We start from the raw sequence: 17,375 nt of genomic DNA, 5'->3' as shown, positions 1-17,375 counted from the left end.
GGCTGCTCTCAGCAGCCACTAATTTTATCACCTTATCTTCAAAACACAGGAGGGAGTACTCTGCGGTCCTAGAGGAAAATGAGTCTGAAACATCTGCAAGGTATTCTGATACCCGAACCCTTCCCGTCTCAGGCCCGGAGAGCAGGTGACTCAGAGAACATCAGACTCCTGGCTTCTGCCCTCCACTCCACCACCCAGAGGGAAGGCCATCCTGACATCACACTCTCCTCCCCCAATCAGGCCGCATCCTGGCTGGCAGGCTGGTCCAGCGTGACGAGAGCTCCAGAGCCCAAGACTGCTTTCCCTGTACTGCGGCCGGACGCGCGGTGAGCGGTGCCCCCCTGCTGCCTGGAGGCACAGCGGTAAGGCCGGCGGCACAGCGGTAAGGCCGGTGGCACAGCGGTAAGGCCGGCGGCACAGCGGTAAGGCCGGCGGCACAGCGGTAAGGCCGGTGCCGCAGCAGCAGAGCAGAGCCAGTCTCCTCTCGAGCCCGGGCCCCGCCTGCAAAACATGCTCAAACTCTTCTCAGCCCTGATCCAAGCCTCTGCCCATGCTATTTCCTCAGCCCAGAACACTCATGCTTATGTGCAAACAGGAATTATCCGAGAGTTTGGTTAAAAATGCAGATTTCTAGGCCTTATCCGTAGAGTCTGGGCCAGAGTCTGGGCTACTTCTCCATTGGTGGGTTTGGATGTCCCCTCCCTTCTACTCTCCAGCCTGTGCAGGAAAAAAAAAAAACCCACCTTGGTTCAAACTCTTATTTTCTAGAACACAAGCCACCCAAATCACCGCTGCCGCCAGTTTTCCTGCCAGAGATGCAGATAGAGGTGGAGAGGTTTCCAAGGAACCAGACCTCGGCTCTGCAGAAAGGTCCTTCTGTAGAAGGACTCTGAGAAGGAGGAAGGAGGCAGATAAGGCATGACTGAACCAGGGAAATGCATCAGCGTCTTACTGCAAAAGCAAACTGCAGCCAGCTGAATCCACAGTTATCAGACAGTATGTGGATTGTGCTGACATCCGACCACTTAGAACTAAACTCCATTCCGTGCTCATGAACCTATTAGATGAAAATGCCTCATTTTAGATAACTGCAAATTGCTTTCTGAGCATAATTTCCTATTAGTTCATTAATCTCTCTATTCAGAATGCCGACAAGACAGCTGATGATAATTCTGGAGGAAGTGGGCATTGAACCAAAGCAGGAGGCAAAGGGTTAGATATTTGGAAGTATCCTGGTTTCCGGAGTGGAGGGGTACCCCAAAATTAATTCATAACGTTAATTACAGTATTAGCTTTCATTTATTAAGCTCTTATAATGGGTCAGGTACCAGGCTAAGCATTTTCCCTTATTTATCTCAGCTGTTTTTTTTTTTAAACAATCTAGTAAGGTAGATATTATTTTCTTCTTTCTGTAGAGGAAGAAATTGAGCCTCAGAAGTGATTACACAGTTAGTGGCAGAGTCAGGATTCAAATATAGGTGTGTGTGTCTGACCTACAGCCTGGGTTCCTAATCATACCTTATCATTTTGACTCAGCACACAAATATTTACTGGATGAATTTACTGGAGAAACCAGGATGAACAAGACTCATGTCTATAGAGTGAGGCCAAGGGATGTTAACAGCAGAAGAGACTGAAAAATAATCAGCAGAGACGGACCGACCTTCAAAAAAAAGAAATGTCAGCTTGGAAAATAAAATTGGATTTTGCCAAACTCCTGCTTTTATATAGAGCGGTGGTTCTCAAACTGTGGTCCCAAGACCAGCAGCAAGAACATCACCTGGGAACTTGTTAGAGATGCAAATTCTGGGGACCCACCTCAGACCCGCTGAATTGGAGACTCCGGGGCATAGGTCCAGGAAGCTATGTTTTAATAAACCTTCCAGGGGATTTTGATACACACTCAAGTTTCGAGACCCATAATCTAGAAAAATAAAATCAGCTCCACGAGGGAATTTGGAGCTCACGAGAGTAGCGCTTCTCAAACTTAATGTGCACAAGAATCACCAGGACAACCTTAAAATGCAGATTCGGATGCGGCAGGTCTGGGGCGGGGCCTGAGAGTCTGCATTTCTGATCAGCTCCCAGGTGATGCTGATGCTGCAGGACCAGGGGCCACACTTGGAGTAGCAACGGGTCTAAGCCAGGGAGTTTCTGGCAATAACACAACCAGAATTGCTCTAGGTTTAAAAAAGGGGGGGGGGGGCGGGGGGGCGGGAAAGAACCATTGCGTTTGGGATAGGTTCAAACCCAAGCCTCTGGAAATGCTTTAGGAAAACAGGAAATGACCCGCATCACATACCACATTTTCCCCAAAGTTCCCACTCAGGTATAAGACCTTCTCTGAGCACTTTAATTAAAATTGCAGCCCCTCCCCTGACTCTTCCTGTCTCCCTTCTCCGCTGTGCTCGTCTCCTCAGCACTTCAGCATCATCTGAACAGATGACCTATTTTACTAATTCACTTTGTTTACTGTCTGGCCTTCCCCATCTCCATCTCTCACCGGCATGTAAGTTCCATGAGGGCAGGGATTTTGTCTGTTTCATTCACTGTTATTTCCCCTGTGCCTAGAACAGTGCCCGGTGCAGAGTACGTGCTCAATAAACATTAGTCAAGTAAATGAATACACATTTCTGCCCATTTTTTCTAAGAAGCTCCCTCCCCATTCTCGGCGCTGCCCTCTGGAATTTCACCTGTTGCTGCTCTCATGCATGTATTTCAGTTTCACCAAAATTCATTTCTCTATAGGTGTGTCTTCCCCTAAACTCCTTGACAATGGGGTCTGTGTGTTACCCTCTTCTGTCCTTCATTCAACCCTTCCACTCAAAATTCTGCCAACCTTTGAAAACACATATAAACAGCCATCCATCCTCACTATAATTAATGCAAAAACCACAGAATTTCATTCATGCAAACTTCAGCTGGTGGTATCAGTAATGCATGCTCCTAATTACATACTAGAGAGAGCGCTAAACTCCACTGCCATCACATAAGTACAACATCAAAGTTCCTGAAGCAACCCAGAACTCTGTAGCTGTTACAGACTCTGCTTTCACCTTTCGTGCAGTTTTTCTAAGGGCTGAGGCAAATTGGAAATATCAGTTGTTCCTTCCAACCACGGCTTGGTTTGAATCCTGCCTCTTAGAGTTCCAGGAGCTGTATCTGCACAAGGTGGAGTGAGGAGGACTTTTGATAAAACATTGTCATCTGGGGCAAGGACATTTCACCCGTTCCTTCCAACCGCCCTGTGGCAGGAGGTGCTAATACCACGCCCACTTTGCAGGTAAGGAAACTGAGCCCTGGGATGACAGTCCCTTGCTCAAGGTCACACAGGGAGTCTGGCAATGCAGGTGGGACTCCAGCTCAGTTCTGGCTGCTTTAAAGCCTCTGCTTCTGGCGCCCACCTCTCTCCCCCAGGTCCCCGTCCCTCCCACAACCCTTGGCAAGGTCTGAGCCTCTGCTCATTACTTCTAGAACAGAGACAGCATGAGTGGAGGCTATCTCATACTTCTGCCTCTAGCGCTGAAAATTAAAATGGCTCAGGAAGTATTCAGCCTTGCCGACTCCTGGCTGCATCCCTGTCACCTAATTACCTGACTTCAAAGCCTCCACTCGGCAGGTGTGAAGATGTGAAAGCTGCCATTTCCCCTCAGAACATGGAGTGACTACACACAGATAAGACAGGCCCCAGAGCAGCTAGTGTACCGGGGAAATCAGACAGAACTTTGAGTTGGACCCGAGGGCTTGGCTTAGTGTGTCTCAAAGTCAGAAAGACCAGGGGCTGCCATCCTGGGTACTCACCTGAGAGTTGGGTCTATAAAGGACCAAGGTGGGGATGTGGGCCTCCAAACACTAATGCTTGGTAGTTACTGACCCAATCTCCTTCCCTTGTGCCATGGAGCTTAAGGCTCCTTAGGGGCTAGAACTCATTAATCCTCCCCACAACTCCAGGAGGGACGGGCACTCAGCCTTACCTTATGACTGAGACATCCAGGCTGGGGGAAGAGTAAGAACTCCTTCATGGGGCAGGGATGTGGGGAGGCCTGAAGGAACCCAAATGAGTTCCCAGCCTGGACTGGATAAGGAAGAGGAAGTCTAGAGGAGAAAGAAGGGTTCCTACTTTTCAACTTAGTGGCTCCTGTAAGGCGATCAGATGCACACTCATTTGTAACCCTTAGATACAGTTGAATGTTATTGACTATTTTATAGTAATTGGACCAAAGCGGGTATTTAATACAAGTTTACAGAAGGAAAGAGGAAGGCCAGACAGAAAGGCATTTGTGACCTTTGACAGAGGACAAAACCCTAAGCCTGGCACTGGGCTATGTCCTTTGGTGCTGATTTATTCAACGCTCACCGTCACATTGGGCAGGTGTGATGATTATTCCTTTCATGCAGATGAAAATACTAGCAACAGAAATGTGGGGCGACTCGCCCAATGTCATTGAGCTAGACAGTGGTGGGACCAGGATGGAAACGCATCTCAGTCTGACTCCAGGGCCCACGCTGGGCACTGCAGTCTCTCCTACGTCCCTATCTGTTGCCAGCCACGACCCGGGATGGGTGTGTGGAAGCAGGGGAAGGCAGGGGCTTGTATGGTCTGGTCTTCTAACCAGAACTCAAGACCAACATGATGCCACAGGAAGGAGAGGAGTTCAGGGGTCAGGGTTCAAGTCCTGACTGCCACTTCTTAGCTGTGTGACCTCAGGCTTATCCTTGCTGGGAGTCAGCTTTCACATCTGTAAAATGGGAAGAATCAGAACCACCCCCCCCCCCACAAGAGAGGCACCACAAGAAGAAAAACTAAAGGGCAAAAGGCCTTTGCAAACTCTAACTCAGGGATCAGCAAACCACGGCTGAGCGGCCAAAGCCAGCCATGGCATATTTTTGTACAAAAGGCTTTACTGGAATAAATAAATTTGTCACACTTATTTGTTTATATATTGTCTAAGGCTGCTTTTGAGCAACACAGCAGAGCTGAGTGGTTGTAACAGGGACCCACTGGCCCACAAAGCCTAAAATATTTACTATCTGGTCGACTAGAGAAAAAGTTTGCCAACCCCTGATTTCAGATGCTATGAAAATACAAGTTCCCACTGTGCCTCTGCAGACAGCACTATGCATTTCAGCATCGCCCTCAGCTCTGGTTCTTATTCATAAGCTCTCTCCGTGACCCTTTACCCATGTGTAGAGGTTGATTTAAGACCTATTTCTGAAAAAACAGAGAAGCAGCTCTCCTGAGAGCCAAGAAACCAAAATCCCATAAGCTATTTCAGAGCCCAGGATGGCTCCTGCCGACATCAGGGACCATGAAAAGGTGCTTCCAGGAACAGCCACTTACTTGCAGTTTTTACACTTGAGGCCAAAAAGCATCCCCTTCCCACAGACTGTGCATGTCTGAGACATCCAGTACTTCGTGGAAAACCTGCGGGAAAGAGACAGAAAGTGTTCAAGGCCAAGGTGATGGTGACTGACCTATCTCTAGAAGGACGACCACTGACAGGATAAGAACATGGGCCCTGGATTCCAGCCCCACTTCTTCAGAGATAGGTGACTTAATCGAGTTGCTTAAACTTCAGTCTCTTTATCTGTAAAGTGGGAATAATAACAGTATTGACCTCATAGGTTGTTCAGAGGATTAAACAAGGTCATGCACAGTGCAAGGGCTTTACACAGTGCCTTGTAAACAGAGAGCGCTCACTGAATTGGGCTGTGACTGTATTGTTACCCAAACATTCATAACAGTCATTCAGTCGTTCAACAAACATTGCCTGCCTGGAGGCCTACTATGTGCCAAGTTCAGATCAGAGACAGATGGATAGGGCTAGAACTGTCCTCAGAGAACCACAAAGCAAGGTGGGGCCCCCTGGGGGTCTATTCCCCATCACTGCTAGTTACATCGCCTGGGGAGCTTCAAGAAGGGGTGATCCCCCCAAAAGTGAAGACTGCAAACGTTAGTAGCAGAGAAGAGGGCCCTAAAGGGAAAGCCTTTTTGGACCATCAGCCTACCTCGCTCCCCAGCCACCACCACTTGCTGCAAACATAAGGCAATGTAGAGGTTTCTGATATACAGCTAGGAACCAGTGGGAACAGAGATGCATTTGATTAACTTCTGGGGCCCCCTGCTGCCGCCAGCGTGCTTTCCTCTTCAAGAGATACCAGGAAGCAGCAGGGCTGGCCCCAAGAAAAGTATTGAAGGTTGCCAGGTCAGAGTTAATTTTCATTTTCAATTTTTGTCACCTTCCGCAGGAGTTGTAGCTAATCTCCACTGCCTCACAGTGTCAAAATGAAAATCGGAAGCGATTACGTAACTTGGTGCTTAAGAATTTTGAGGGCCAGCCTGCATCCCTCTGCTGTACCATCTTGCCTGATTTAGGTCAGTCACTCTTCCAACAGAATGATCTTCAGCCCAAAGCCTCCATAACTAAGCAAATAGCAATATTCTGAAGAGACACTCTTGTGGCCAAGAAAACTCCCTTTCCAGTTTTGGACTGGGGGTTGGTTAAGTCCCTTTCTGCCCCTTTAGCAGGACAAGCAAGTGTGGCAGGATCTATTTTGCAGGATTTGTCAGCTCTGGGGAATGGCAAACGGACTCGTGTTTCATCCACCAGCCAGCAGCGTGGGGATCAAGAGTATGCGTGGCAGGTGGGAGTTCCTTCTCCTTTCCAGCCCTCTCCCATCCCTGGGATCAGCAATCCCTCTTCCAAGCTGTGGCTGAGGTGACTCTGAGGACAGCGGATGGTATGGGATTTTAATTTCATTTTTTCACCAAGGCTGGGATGAGTCTAGGTCTTTTCCATCCTGGCATGGAGCCCAGGGAGAAACACAGGGTGAGACTGGAGAGTAACAAGGCATCCCAAGTGCCAGCTCCTCTAAGAAGATGTTCCTGATGCCCAAGATCATCAGATCATTTTCCTCCTCTCAGCATCAGCATTTGAATCTGAGGTACCACCAGGTCTAACATTAGGGTGCTAGAGTCTGGTGTCGTGGCTGAGCCATGGGTGTGGCCAATTGGATGGAGCCAATCCAGTGGTGTGGCCAGTCCAGGGGTGGAGCTGAGCCAGGGAGCAGCCTGTAAGCAAACAAAAAAAGGCCCTTCTTTTTGATGCCTTTCTCTCTGCATCTCACCGCCTGACCACTGACGTGTCTATCGTGTATTTCTCACGGCTTCCTCCACCGTTTTCTCATTTGAGTCTTAACAACTATCCTGTCAACATATTTCTTTCAAAAACTGTTGACGAGATGCCATTCCGGGAGAATGTGCTCATTCCTGCCTCACCCCGGGTTATGGTGACGTGTCTGCCCCTGGTATTGCCTCCTCCCCTTATAGCCCTGATCCCCACCACCACCGTACTGTCATGGTCTGTTAACTGTCTATCCCTCCACTAGACCTCGAGCTCCCCAAGGCTGAAAGCCTTACGTCGTGTTCAGTGCTGCAGCCCTGGTACAGATATTCTCTATAAATACTAGTGGAAAGAAACCATGAATGAGTGAACTCTCTGCTGGTCACAGAGGCCTCGTGCAAAGAAAGCTCTCAGCAGAGGTGTCAACAGAACACAAAATGCTGGGGTTAATTAGCTTGTAGATTCATCACTTAATCATTCAGGGCCTCAGTCTCCCTATCTGTCAAATGGACATGACCACACTTGTGCTACTTACCCCGCTGAGTTTGTGAACAGATTGTGAGTATAATGAGATAAAATGTGGAAAGTTAACTTCGTATAAGGGATGACTTAGTAGATAGAAATCTTCCTCCTGAAAAGGGCAGGTGTACTCCTGGCGAGGTTGTCCCGGGCACCCAACAGGGCTGGAGCCCTGGACTGACCTATGCTTCAGCAGAAAGTGAGCATCTCTGACTTCAGCCTGCAATCTTGTCTTCTGGGTGGGGAGACCCAAAATTAGGACAATCATTTGTCTTAATATTGATACCATTTACTGAGTGGTTATTATGTGCCAGGCCCTTTGCTTAGCACTATAATATATTATCTCATTTAATCCTCATGACCACCCTATGAGTAGTCAGAAATATCTGATGAGAAAATTGAGTCTCAGAGAGGTTAGGTAACTTCCTCAAGGTTGCAAAGCTTTACTAGCTGGGACTGGAATATAGGTCAGTCTGACTCCAAAGGCCTGGCTTTTAACCAGTAGGTGTTCATTTTATAAGAGCCAGGTGAATAAGAAGCAGACATCTCAGTCCCTTGCCACGTCGAGGTTCAGCCTGGCAGAGGAGAGAAGAGCATGGTGATATAGGAGCTGGGGCAAAACACCCTGCCCAGCCTTCCCCCACGCTGGGCCCTGTGCTGGGAGGTGGGCCCCGGTGCAGCCAGGAATCCAGCCTACCTGTGCTTGATGGAGTTGCCGAGGTCTCTGCGAGGGATCTGTGGGGACCAGCGTGGCACTGACAGGGTGTCTGCAGGGAGAGAAGAGAGGAGGAGAAGGTCCTGTTACACAGAGAATCGGAAGTGGGGGTGCGCTCCCACCGAGCCCCGGAAGGAAGAGGGAGGCTCGCTGGCCTCCGGAAGGACACTGGCCGCCATCACTTGCTAAACCAAAGCCAAATGGAAAACTGGTTTAGCTTGTGTTACCTTAACTCACGCAAGGTCCCCCGGGTGGGGCAGTGCCTGGAAAGAAACCAGCTGGGGGAAGAATAAAACTGAGCGTGGCTCCCATTTACCAAGTGCTTACTGTGTGCCAGGCATGTGCCACGTGACTCACATGCCTTAGCTCGTTCCATCCTCAGAACAAGGTTCGGGGGTGTTAGCATCCCAGCCTTACAGGTGAGGAAGCTGAGGCTTGGAGAGAGGAGGTCACGTGCTCAAGATCCTGTACCTTGTAGACCACACAGCAGCTGTGAATCCAGGCTTAAGGGACCTAGAACACGTGCCTGTGTATGCAAAGTTCTAACTCAGCAGATTCCAAATGCCAGTCATACAAGTACCACTTTCCTAATTTTTGTCATGCCCCTGTACAACCCATAAAATGATCTACTTAATATTTTAGGTTGACTTATTTGTTTGTTTAAACACATTTATTCTCAAAGCAACTCTATACGGAAAACCAATATCACTTTCTGTATATTATAAGTAACTATTTAAAATATGTCTAACCATGTGCCACCTAAACTCATGCTGGAATAAGTGGATGGATTGATGAATGGATGGATGAGTGGATAGATGGATGGATGGATAGATGAATGTCTGGATAGGTGCATGGATGGACAGATGAGTCAGTAGATGGACAGATGGGGAGGTGGGTGGATGGCTTGGTAGGTGGGTAGATGGATGGATGGATGAATGTTTGGATAGGTAGGTGGATGGATGGTTGGATAGGTGGGTAGATGGACAGATGAGTTGCAAGGTGGACAGATGGGTAGGCGGATGGATGGATTGGTAGGTGGGTGGATGGATGGATGGATGGATGGATGGATGGATGGATGGATGGACAGCTAGATGAATGGATAAACTGATGGATGAATGGGAATGAGGAAGAAACAATAAATCACACAGACTTCAGACTGGGTGCCTCTGCCCATCTGGTCTTTTCTTTCACGCCTCGGGCTACATCCCAGCGACCCACACTATCACTCCACCACTGACTGAGTTCCAGGACTTCTTGCACAGCCTCTGGGCATCAGCCCCCACCTTCACTCCACTGCCTGGTTGTCCTCATCCTCCTCCTCGCAGACCTCACAGGCCCCAGAGAGGTGTGAAACAACAGCAGAAGTGAACCGGTGCAGCCTGTGAAACCTCCACCGGCTCGGGCAGAGAAGAAGGAAGCGGCTGAGCCACACGCCAGCCCTCATTTCTCAGGCCGGATGGATGGAGCCAGCTCCCTGTCCGCAGGGCTGCAAATGCACACGCCTCACTTTTCACAGCAGTTGTTATGAAGTGGCACGCTCATTGGGGAGCTGGGCATGTCTGAACCGAGCAGGGAGCATTTAACCCTAACCCACTCACTCCTCTCTTCTGTCTAATGACACTGTCAACAGCCATCTGAAAGCTGTTTCCAGAAACCCCAATTCTGCCCTTGTAAAGCTGGGACCATTTCTGGAAGAGCTAATGATTTCCCAAGCCCCAAAGGCCAGAGAAAGAGGGAGACAGCATGATATATCACTCAGAATCAGAGCCAGGGGAATTTCCTCTAGTTTAACTAAAAACTAAATGTCATCAAGTCCAAGCCCATTTTATTACTTGTTTTGGCTTCTGAGAGAAGCCAAAAAGACAAGAAAGAAAAACAGTTTTAAAAGAGAGAGAGAGCAGGGGACTGAAGTCAGATTTGGAAGGAAGGGTGCTGCTACCTGCTAAGTCCTTAAAATGCTTTCTCCGGGGACGCGTAGAGGTGGAATGGTTATGCTGGAGAGGAAGGGTTAGCTCAGACACACAGCCTCCTCATGGGGAATCTACGAAGTGAGGAGTGCCAAAGGGGTTTCATCTCACGGGATGTTAGTGGCGGCTGTCTAGAAAAGTTTGTTGAGAAGGATTCTGAGGCTCAAGAGGAAAGAGCATGGAGACTGATTAGTAATGTCTGCCAGGGGTGAAGAATAAGGCAGTTCCACCAAGTCTCCATATTTCTGCCACTCCTACAAGGACAGGGACCACATCTTCATCTTCGCATCACTGCCTCACAGCATAGCCAGCACCTGGGACAAAGTAAGTACGTAACACATGTTTGCTGAATCTGAGATTATTATCATAGAAACAGTGAATTTACTGAGCGCTCAATATGTGGTAGGCATAATTCTGTGCAGTTTATATGCAGAAGCTTTGCCTCTATGCAGTCGGTGTTCTCATTATTCCCACTGCACAAAGGTAGACACAGGAGCTCAAAGAGGTGCAGGGACTAGCTAAAGGTCACACAGCCGGGCACTGGTAGATCCTCAAGGGGTAACTCTGCAGTTGTTCGCGAGCCTTCCAAAAGCCCCTACATCAGCATCTTCAATCAGGGGCACTTTTGCCCGGGGGAACATTTGGCATTGTTTGGAGATACTGCCAAATAACTGGGGCGGCGGGGTGGGCAGACTACTGGCATCTAATGTGTAGACACCAGCCATGCTGCTCAACATCCTACAATACCCAAGACAGATCCCCGCGTCAAAGCACTAACTAGAGGGCTTCCCTGGTGGCGCAGTGGTTGAGAGTCTGCCTGCCAATGCAGGGGACATGGGTTCGAGCCCTGGTCTGGGAGGATCCCACATGCCGCGGAGCAGCTGGGCCCGTGAGCCACAACTACTGAGCCTGCGCGTCTGGAGCCTGTGCTCTGCAATAAGAGAGGCCACGATAGTGAGAGGCCCGCGCACCGCGATGAAGAGTGGCCCCCGCTCGCCGCAACTAGAGAAAGCCCTCGCACAGAAACGAAGACCCAACACAGCCAAAAATAAATAAATAAATAAATAAATTTTTAAAAAAGAACTAACTAGACCCAAATGGCAATAGTGCCAAGGCTGAGAGAAACCCTGATCGAGATGTTTTTCACTTCTCTAGCCATCTCCCCACCCCCTCCCTCTCCCCACAATCTTGAGATGGTACTTCTGAAGTTCAACTCAGTAGAGAACCAAATCCTCTTTTATTATAAGCACATCTCACTGTTAGATTCATATCCTAGTGGTTCTCATTCTTAATTATAGCACCTTCTCGAAAAAGTAGATGTAATTAAGTTTAGTAGTTTGGTTTCATTTCCCAATATCTGGTTGAAGGAGCAAATTCCGTCAGTTACATTCAGCGGCTGCGACATCCTTAGTCTCCAGCAATAATAACCTCCACATGGCTTCGTCCGTGGGTGTGCAGATCTGAACTCTGAGATCTTCTCTTTACTTTCTTCGTTTGGATTTCATTAAACTTGCCAACGCAAGCCTTAAAGCAAAGGAAAACTGTTTGAAGGGAAAATCTATGAAAATTCAGGCCTTATCACAACAGAGAAGGCAAACAGCACTTATAGCAATTAAACTGATATGGAAACTTCTGTTTAACAATCAAAGTGCCTATTAAGATGTCCCCATAGCTGAACAAAAGCTTCTTTTCTACTCTAATTTTCTAATAACAAGACACGCAGACACGGAGTCAGAATTATGACCATCCCTGGTGCCTTCGGTTCCAGGGGTAGAATAATAGACATTTCTTCCCAGATATTTTCATTTGCAGTGCATGGCAAGGGAGAGGGCTGGAGAGAAGGAGCACTTTTCTTCCCTCCTTTAGGTCCCACTGTTGATGCCCTCTCAAAAGTGCCTCTGTATAACAGAAGAGGAGAAACCAGGAGGCTTGGTCTTTGACACCTTGGTAGCCAGATAGTCAAACAGAAGCCATAATAGAAGAAACCAATATTAATAAAGCATCATGGTGGTTGAGCTTTAAAATGAAAAACTCAGGCTCTGACCTGGTGAGTTTGAACTCAGGCTAACAGAGGAGTCAGGCATGGGGAAAACTCTTGAAAACATTTAACACAGAGACATCACGTAAAAATGGGTGATGATAAAGCAAAGGAAAAGGAGGGAAAAGAAGAGGAAGAATGAAATAAGAATAATGATAAGAATTTTAAAAATGAGAAATAAGAAAAATAATAAATATGCTTTGTGTTAAGTGTTACCATGTGCCAAGCACTATTGCCAAATAAGCCCTTTACATATATTCTCATTTTATCCATACACTGCATGTGTGCGCACATGTGATGTATCAGCTGTTATCATCGGTGCCATTTCACCAACAAGGATATCGAGAAGTTATACCATTTGCCCAAGGTCACACAGCAAGTAAAGGCCAGGACTGGGTTTTTAAAATTCAGGTCACATAGCTGGGGCTCAATAAATGACAGCCAATTTCATCCCCATTTCACAGATGGGAATACTGAGGCTTAGAAGCAATAAGCAATTGTCTATAGCTAAGAAGTGACTGAGTGGTGATCTGAACCTCAGAGAGGAACAAACTGGATGCTTCTAGTCCAGACTGCTCTCCAGATACACGGAGTTCAACCCATCCTGTACTGTCTGTGCCTCCTACCTCTGTCTGGGGAAAGCAAAGGAAACAATGAGAACCAGCCCTTTTAAACTCAGAAAAGGGCCTCAGAGGCCCAGAAAGCAATGTCACAGTATGTTGTTTTTATTAATAACACAGTATGTTGTTTTTTTAATAACACAGTATGTTATTCCTACTATCATTCATACAGTTACTCAGTAAACATTTTGTTGAATATACCTACCCGCCACCCCCAAAGATGTCCATGTCCTAATCCCTGGGCCTCATAAAATATATGACTTAACAGGCAAAAAGAGGTTTTGCAGATGTGATTGAGTTAAGGATCTTGAAACGAGAGATTAGTCTGGATTAGCCAGGTAGGGCTGATGTAATCATAAGTGAAAGAGGGACGCAGGAGGGTCAGAGTCAGAGAAGGAGATGTGATGTTTGCTGGCTCTGAGGATGGAAAGGAGCCAAGTGCCAAGGGATGCAGCAGCCTCTGGAAGCTAGAAAAGGCAAGAGAACAGAGTTTCCCCTGGAGCCTCCAGAAGGAAACAGCCCTGCAGACACCTTAACTTTAGCCCTGAGACTTGTTTTTGGACTTCTGACCTCCAGAACTGTAAGATAATACATGTATATTCTTGTAAGCCATTGAGTTTTGGTAATCTGTTACAGCAGCCATAGGAAGCTGAGACGGCAATACTGTGTGCCAGGTACGGAACTGGGGGTGGGTATGGCAAACAAGATAGTCAAGTTTTCTGAGCTTAGAGTCTACAGGGGGAGACATAATGTGACACATTCCACGAAGGAAATAAAACAGGACTTTGGGGTTTGTGTTAAGGCAACGGGAACCGTCTAGTGCGTTAGAACAGAGGCAGGAGGCTGTGCAGGGTCTTACGCATTTAAGAGCTCCCTCTGGCAGCTGAGGGGAGAGCAGCCTGCCAGGCTATGACAAAAAGAGGACGGCCCCACTCCCACCCCCTCCTCTAACTCCCCACCTCCGCTGGGGTCCAAAACATCAGCCCTGACCCTTACAAGGCCATTCAGCTCCCAGGCCAGGTCTTTCTCACTTGAGCTGTCATGTCATGATCCCACCTGCAGCCCCCAATAAAAAACCCAGACCCCCGAGTACTCAGTCCACTGGCTGGTACAGGAGCAATGCACAATCTGACTTCTTGTACGTTTCCCAAGCGGGGAATTCGCCTCTTGGAGCTGTTTCTTCCTTTAATCCAAACAACTCTACAAGGTTGTATCCCTAGTTTAGAGATAAGGAAAATGAGGATAATTAATTGTTCAAAGTCCTATTGCTAGTATTTGGTGGACTTGAGAGTTGACCCCAGCTTCCTATAAAACTAAAGCCTTGCTTTTCACCCCCGCACCCTACTGCCTTCCTATGCTATGTCTCCTTCTGAGACATGCGTAAAAATTATTGTTCAAATCACGCAGTCCTTGAGTTGGAAAGGACCACAAGAAACCGTCTATTGCAGTCTCTGAGTCTCTAAACTCTATTGGCTAGAAGAGGAGCTATCCTATCCTTAAATGTTTCCATGGAGATAAAGACCTCTGAGCACACAGTACTATTAATAATAACAGCTAACATTTATTGAGTACTTACTATATGGCAGGACTCAGATTAAACGCTTTAGATGTATTATTTCATCTAATCTCCTAACTCCATTTTAGGCGGGAGAGCTGGGGTTTGAGCTAGGATAGTCCAACCCCAGAGCTCATCCTCAGAAATGCCACAAATGAAATGGAAGGTCCAGCTGCCCTTCAACTTCTAGCCCAGGGACAGGAGAGACTGAGAACTTAACAATGGTGCTGCATTCAAATCAAGCAGCAAATTCTTTAGGCTCCAAGAGTCCTGAAATTAATAAAACTTAGAGCATTCAACTTTTCATCTGCGGCCACAGGCCAGTCACCAGCTAAAATCCCACTGATTCATCCAAGGTGCCAACCAATCCTTGACTAAAGCTGTTCACAGTATTATTCACATAGCGGGGAACAACTCTGTTTGCTTTAATATCCAATTCAAATACATCAGATCTAAAAGTCTTTTAATCATGTGCTATCTCTAAAGGTTACAGCACCATGGTGCTTCGGGGCCAAATTGAGTTTCTCTGTGTAGATGGACATAATTTTCTCCCTGAGACAACTACACCACTTCTCAAGATCCAAATTTCATCACCTGCGGGCTTGTGATCGCTATGAAGGTGTCTAGGGAACAACTCAGCACAGGTGAGTAGTAGATAAGAGTGAGCCTGGGTCACAGGTCTTGGGGGAAGAAATAAGGCAGAAGAGATGCTGGGGGTGAGCAAATGTTGTGCTGCTCACTCTTGATGGAAGAGACCCTTCAGGGGAGATGCTTAGGGATTCCCCATGGCACTGAGGCAAAACAAAGGGCAATGGTGAAGTTACCTGCCTAGAAATAGGAAGACTGCAGGAATGGAGGTATCAGGGTCAAACCAATCTGCATGTCTGTGGGGTTCAAACCAGCTACAAGGCCTTGAGCACAGGCCTGTTTTAAAGAAAGAGCAGCAGACTTCATTTCTGAATGCAAAGGTTATCAAGTTGCCCCGTGGAGTGTGGGACTTTGGAGTGAGTAGACCTGTGTTCAAGCATCAGCTCAGCCACTTACTAGCTATGAGATCTTGGGCATTTTCACCTCTGTGAGTCTCAGCTTCTGTCTCCTGTAAAAAAGGGGTCATAATATCTCCCTCACAGAATTGTTAGCAGGATGAAGTGGGGTAATATAATTGGAACAGGGCTTAGCTGAGTGCCTGACATATTATTGTTATTCTTGTTTTTGTCATTGTCATCATCACTCCACCCCTACAATTAACACACCAGTTAGAACCTCACAAAGCTCTCCATGAACTACGATTTAGAACAGAGGTTGGCAAACTATGACCCTCAGGCCAAATCTGGCCCATCGCCTGCTTCCGTAAATAAAGTCTGATTGGCACACAGACACACCCACTCATTTACACACTGTCTGTGACTGCTTCTGCACTATAATAGCAGAGTTTGAGTAACTGACAGAAACATGTGGTCCACAAAGCCAGGTATAATTATTACCTGGCCCTTTATAGAAAAAGTGTGTCAACGCCTGATTAAGAGCTGTGTAACTCATTTCCTTGGCTAATTAGTGGAGAAATTTTTCCCTTTTTCTTTTCTTTTCTTTTTTTTCCAGTTTTATTGAGGTCCACAAAGCCAGGTATAATTATTACCTGGCCCTTTATAGAAAAAGTGTGTCAACCCCTGATTAAGAGTTGTGTAACTCATTTCCTTGGCTGATTAGTGGAGAAATTTTTCCCTTTTTCTTTTTTTTTTCCAGTTTTATTGAGGTATAATTGACAAATAAAATTGTAAGATATTTAAAGTATACAATGTGATGGTTTGATATACGTATGCATTGTGAAAGGTTTTTTTCTTTGAAGCCAGAAGACTTGGGTTATAGACCCACTGCGGCCACTTACATGGTGGGAATTCTTGGACAAATGGCCTGCAGCTTCCAAGCCAAAGTGTGCATGACCACGTGGTGTCACCCCTCTGCTCAGCTAATCCTAGGTGTGTTGTTTCAATGTCCATTTTACAGAAGAGAAGAGCCAGGCAGAGTAGAACCATCAAGCGGTCCAGCCAAGGTTCTAACCTATCCCAGTCTCACCCCAAGCCTGTTTTCTTTCTAGCTCTCACCATCTCCCGGTAGAATAATCTGTGATGAGGCAATGTCTCTGATTACATGCCACTGCTGAAATCCATGTCAGCTCACGAAGACAGAGGGAAAGGAAAATTAACTCTCTCCTCTCACTGCTTCTGCCTGGGCTAATTAATACAATTATCCAGTTGTCACTTTATCAAAGCAGAGAGAAGACCTGGAGGACATGTAAGTTACAATAGGGGAGGTGGTGGTGCTGGTCATGGTCAAGGAGAACAGATGAAGCGCTCTCCTGGGAGTGGCTCCAGGTAGAAGTCTACCTTGGTAGGACAGGTGAGCCGTGAGAGCACTGAGCAAATGCGAGCACAGAGAGAGCTGACGTGTGAGGCAAGAGGCAGAAAAGTGCAGAGGATGTGAGGGGAAGACCTCACAGTGAGTCAGAATCAAAGTTCTCTTCCATCACCTGTTCCTCCTGGTCCAAGGCTATAGGTTAAAATCTTTTTTCAATGGTGAAACCAAACTGGAATTACCTTCAGGATCTAGTGGGAAAACTAGGATGTATTGATTCTAACACCCTCCTTCAAAACCATGCTCCCCTTTTTAAAAAACCATCACCACCTCGCGCCTGAATCCCGGCAGGTAACTGCTTAGCTGGGATTCCCTGAATTGCCCATAAATCACACATGTGAACAGTGATAATATCACGCCCTCTCCCAGCGAGACGTGTGAAGGGTGGAGTCATCACCTGTGATTTATTTCGGCCCCCTCAGATG

General features: G+C 47.2%; 1 protein-coding gene across 8 annotated transcripts in view; it reads right to left on the bottom strand.

Moving 5' to 3' along the window:
- Positions 1-17,375, bottom strand: part of KSR2 (kinase suppressor of ras 2) — a 430,186-nt gene that overhangs the window by 99,312 nt on the left and 313,499 nt on the right. For all 8 annotated transcript variants that reach the window (XM_059893620.1, XM_059893622.1, XM_059893618.1 and 5 more), the window contains 2 exons: positions 8,341-8,410; positions 5,342-5,425 (listed from right to left, as the gene is read on the bottom strand). In XM_059893620.1, coding sequence (XP_059749603.1) covers positions 5,342-5,425; positions 8,341-8,410 — 154 coding nt within the window. The remainder of the gene's footprint in view (positions 1-5,341; positions 5,426-8,340; positions 8,411-17,375) is intronic.

This window comes from Balaenoptera ricei, chromosome 14 (assembly GCF_028023285.1).
Source record: "Balaenoptera ricei isolate mBalRic1 chromosome 14, mBalRic1.hap2, whole genome shotgun sequence".
NCBI classification, from domain to species: domain Eukaryota; kingdom Metazoa; phylum Chordata; class Mammalia; order Artiodactyla; family Balaenopteridae; genus Balaenoptera; species Balaenoptera ricei.
The sequence above is the reverse complement of the archived record's forward strand: the minus strand, read 5'-3'. Positions and strand labels throughout refer to the sequence as shown.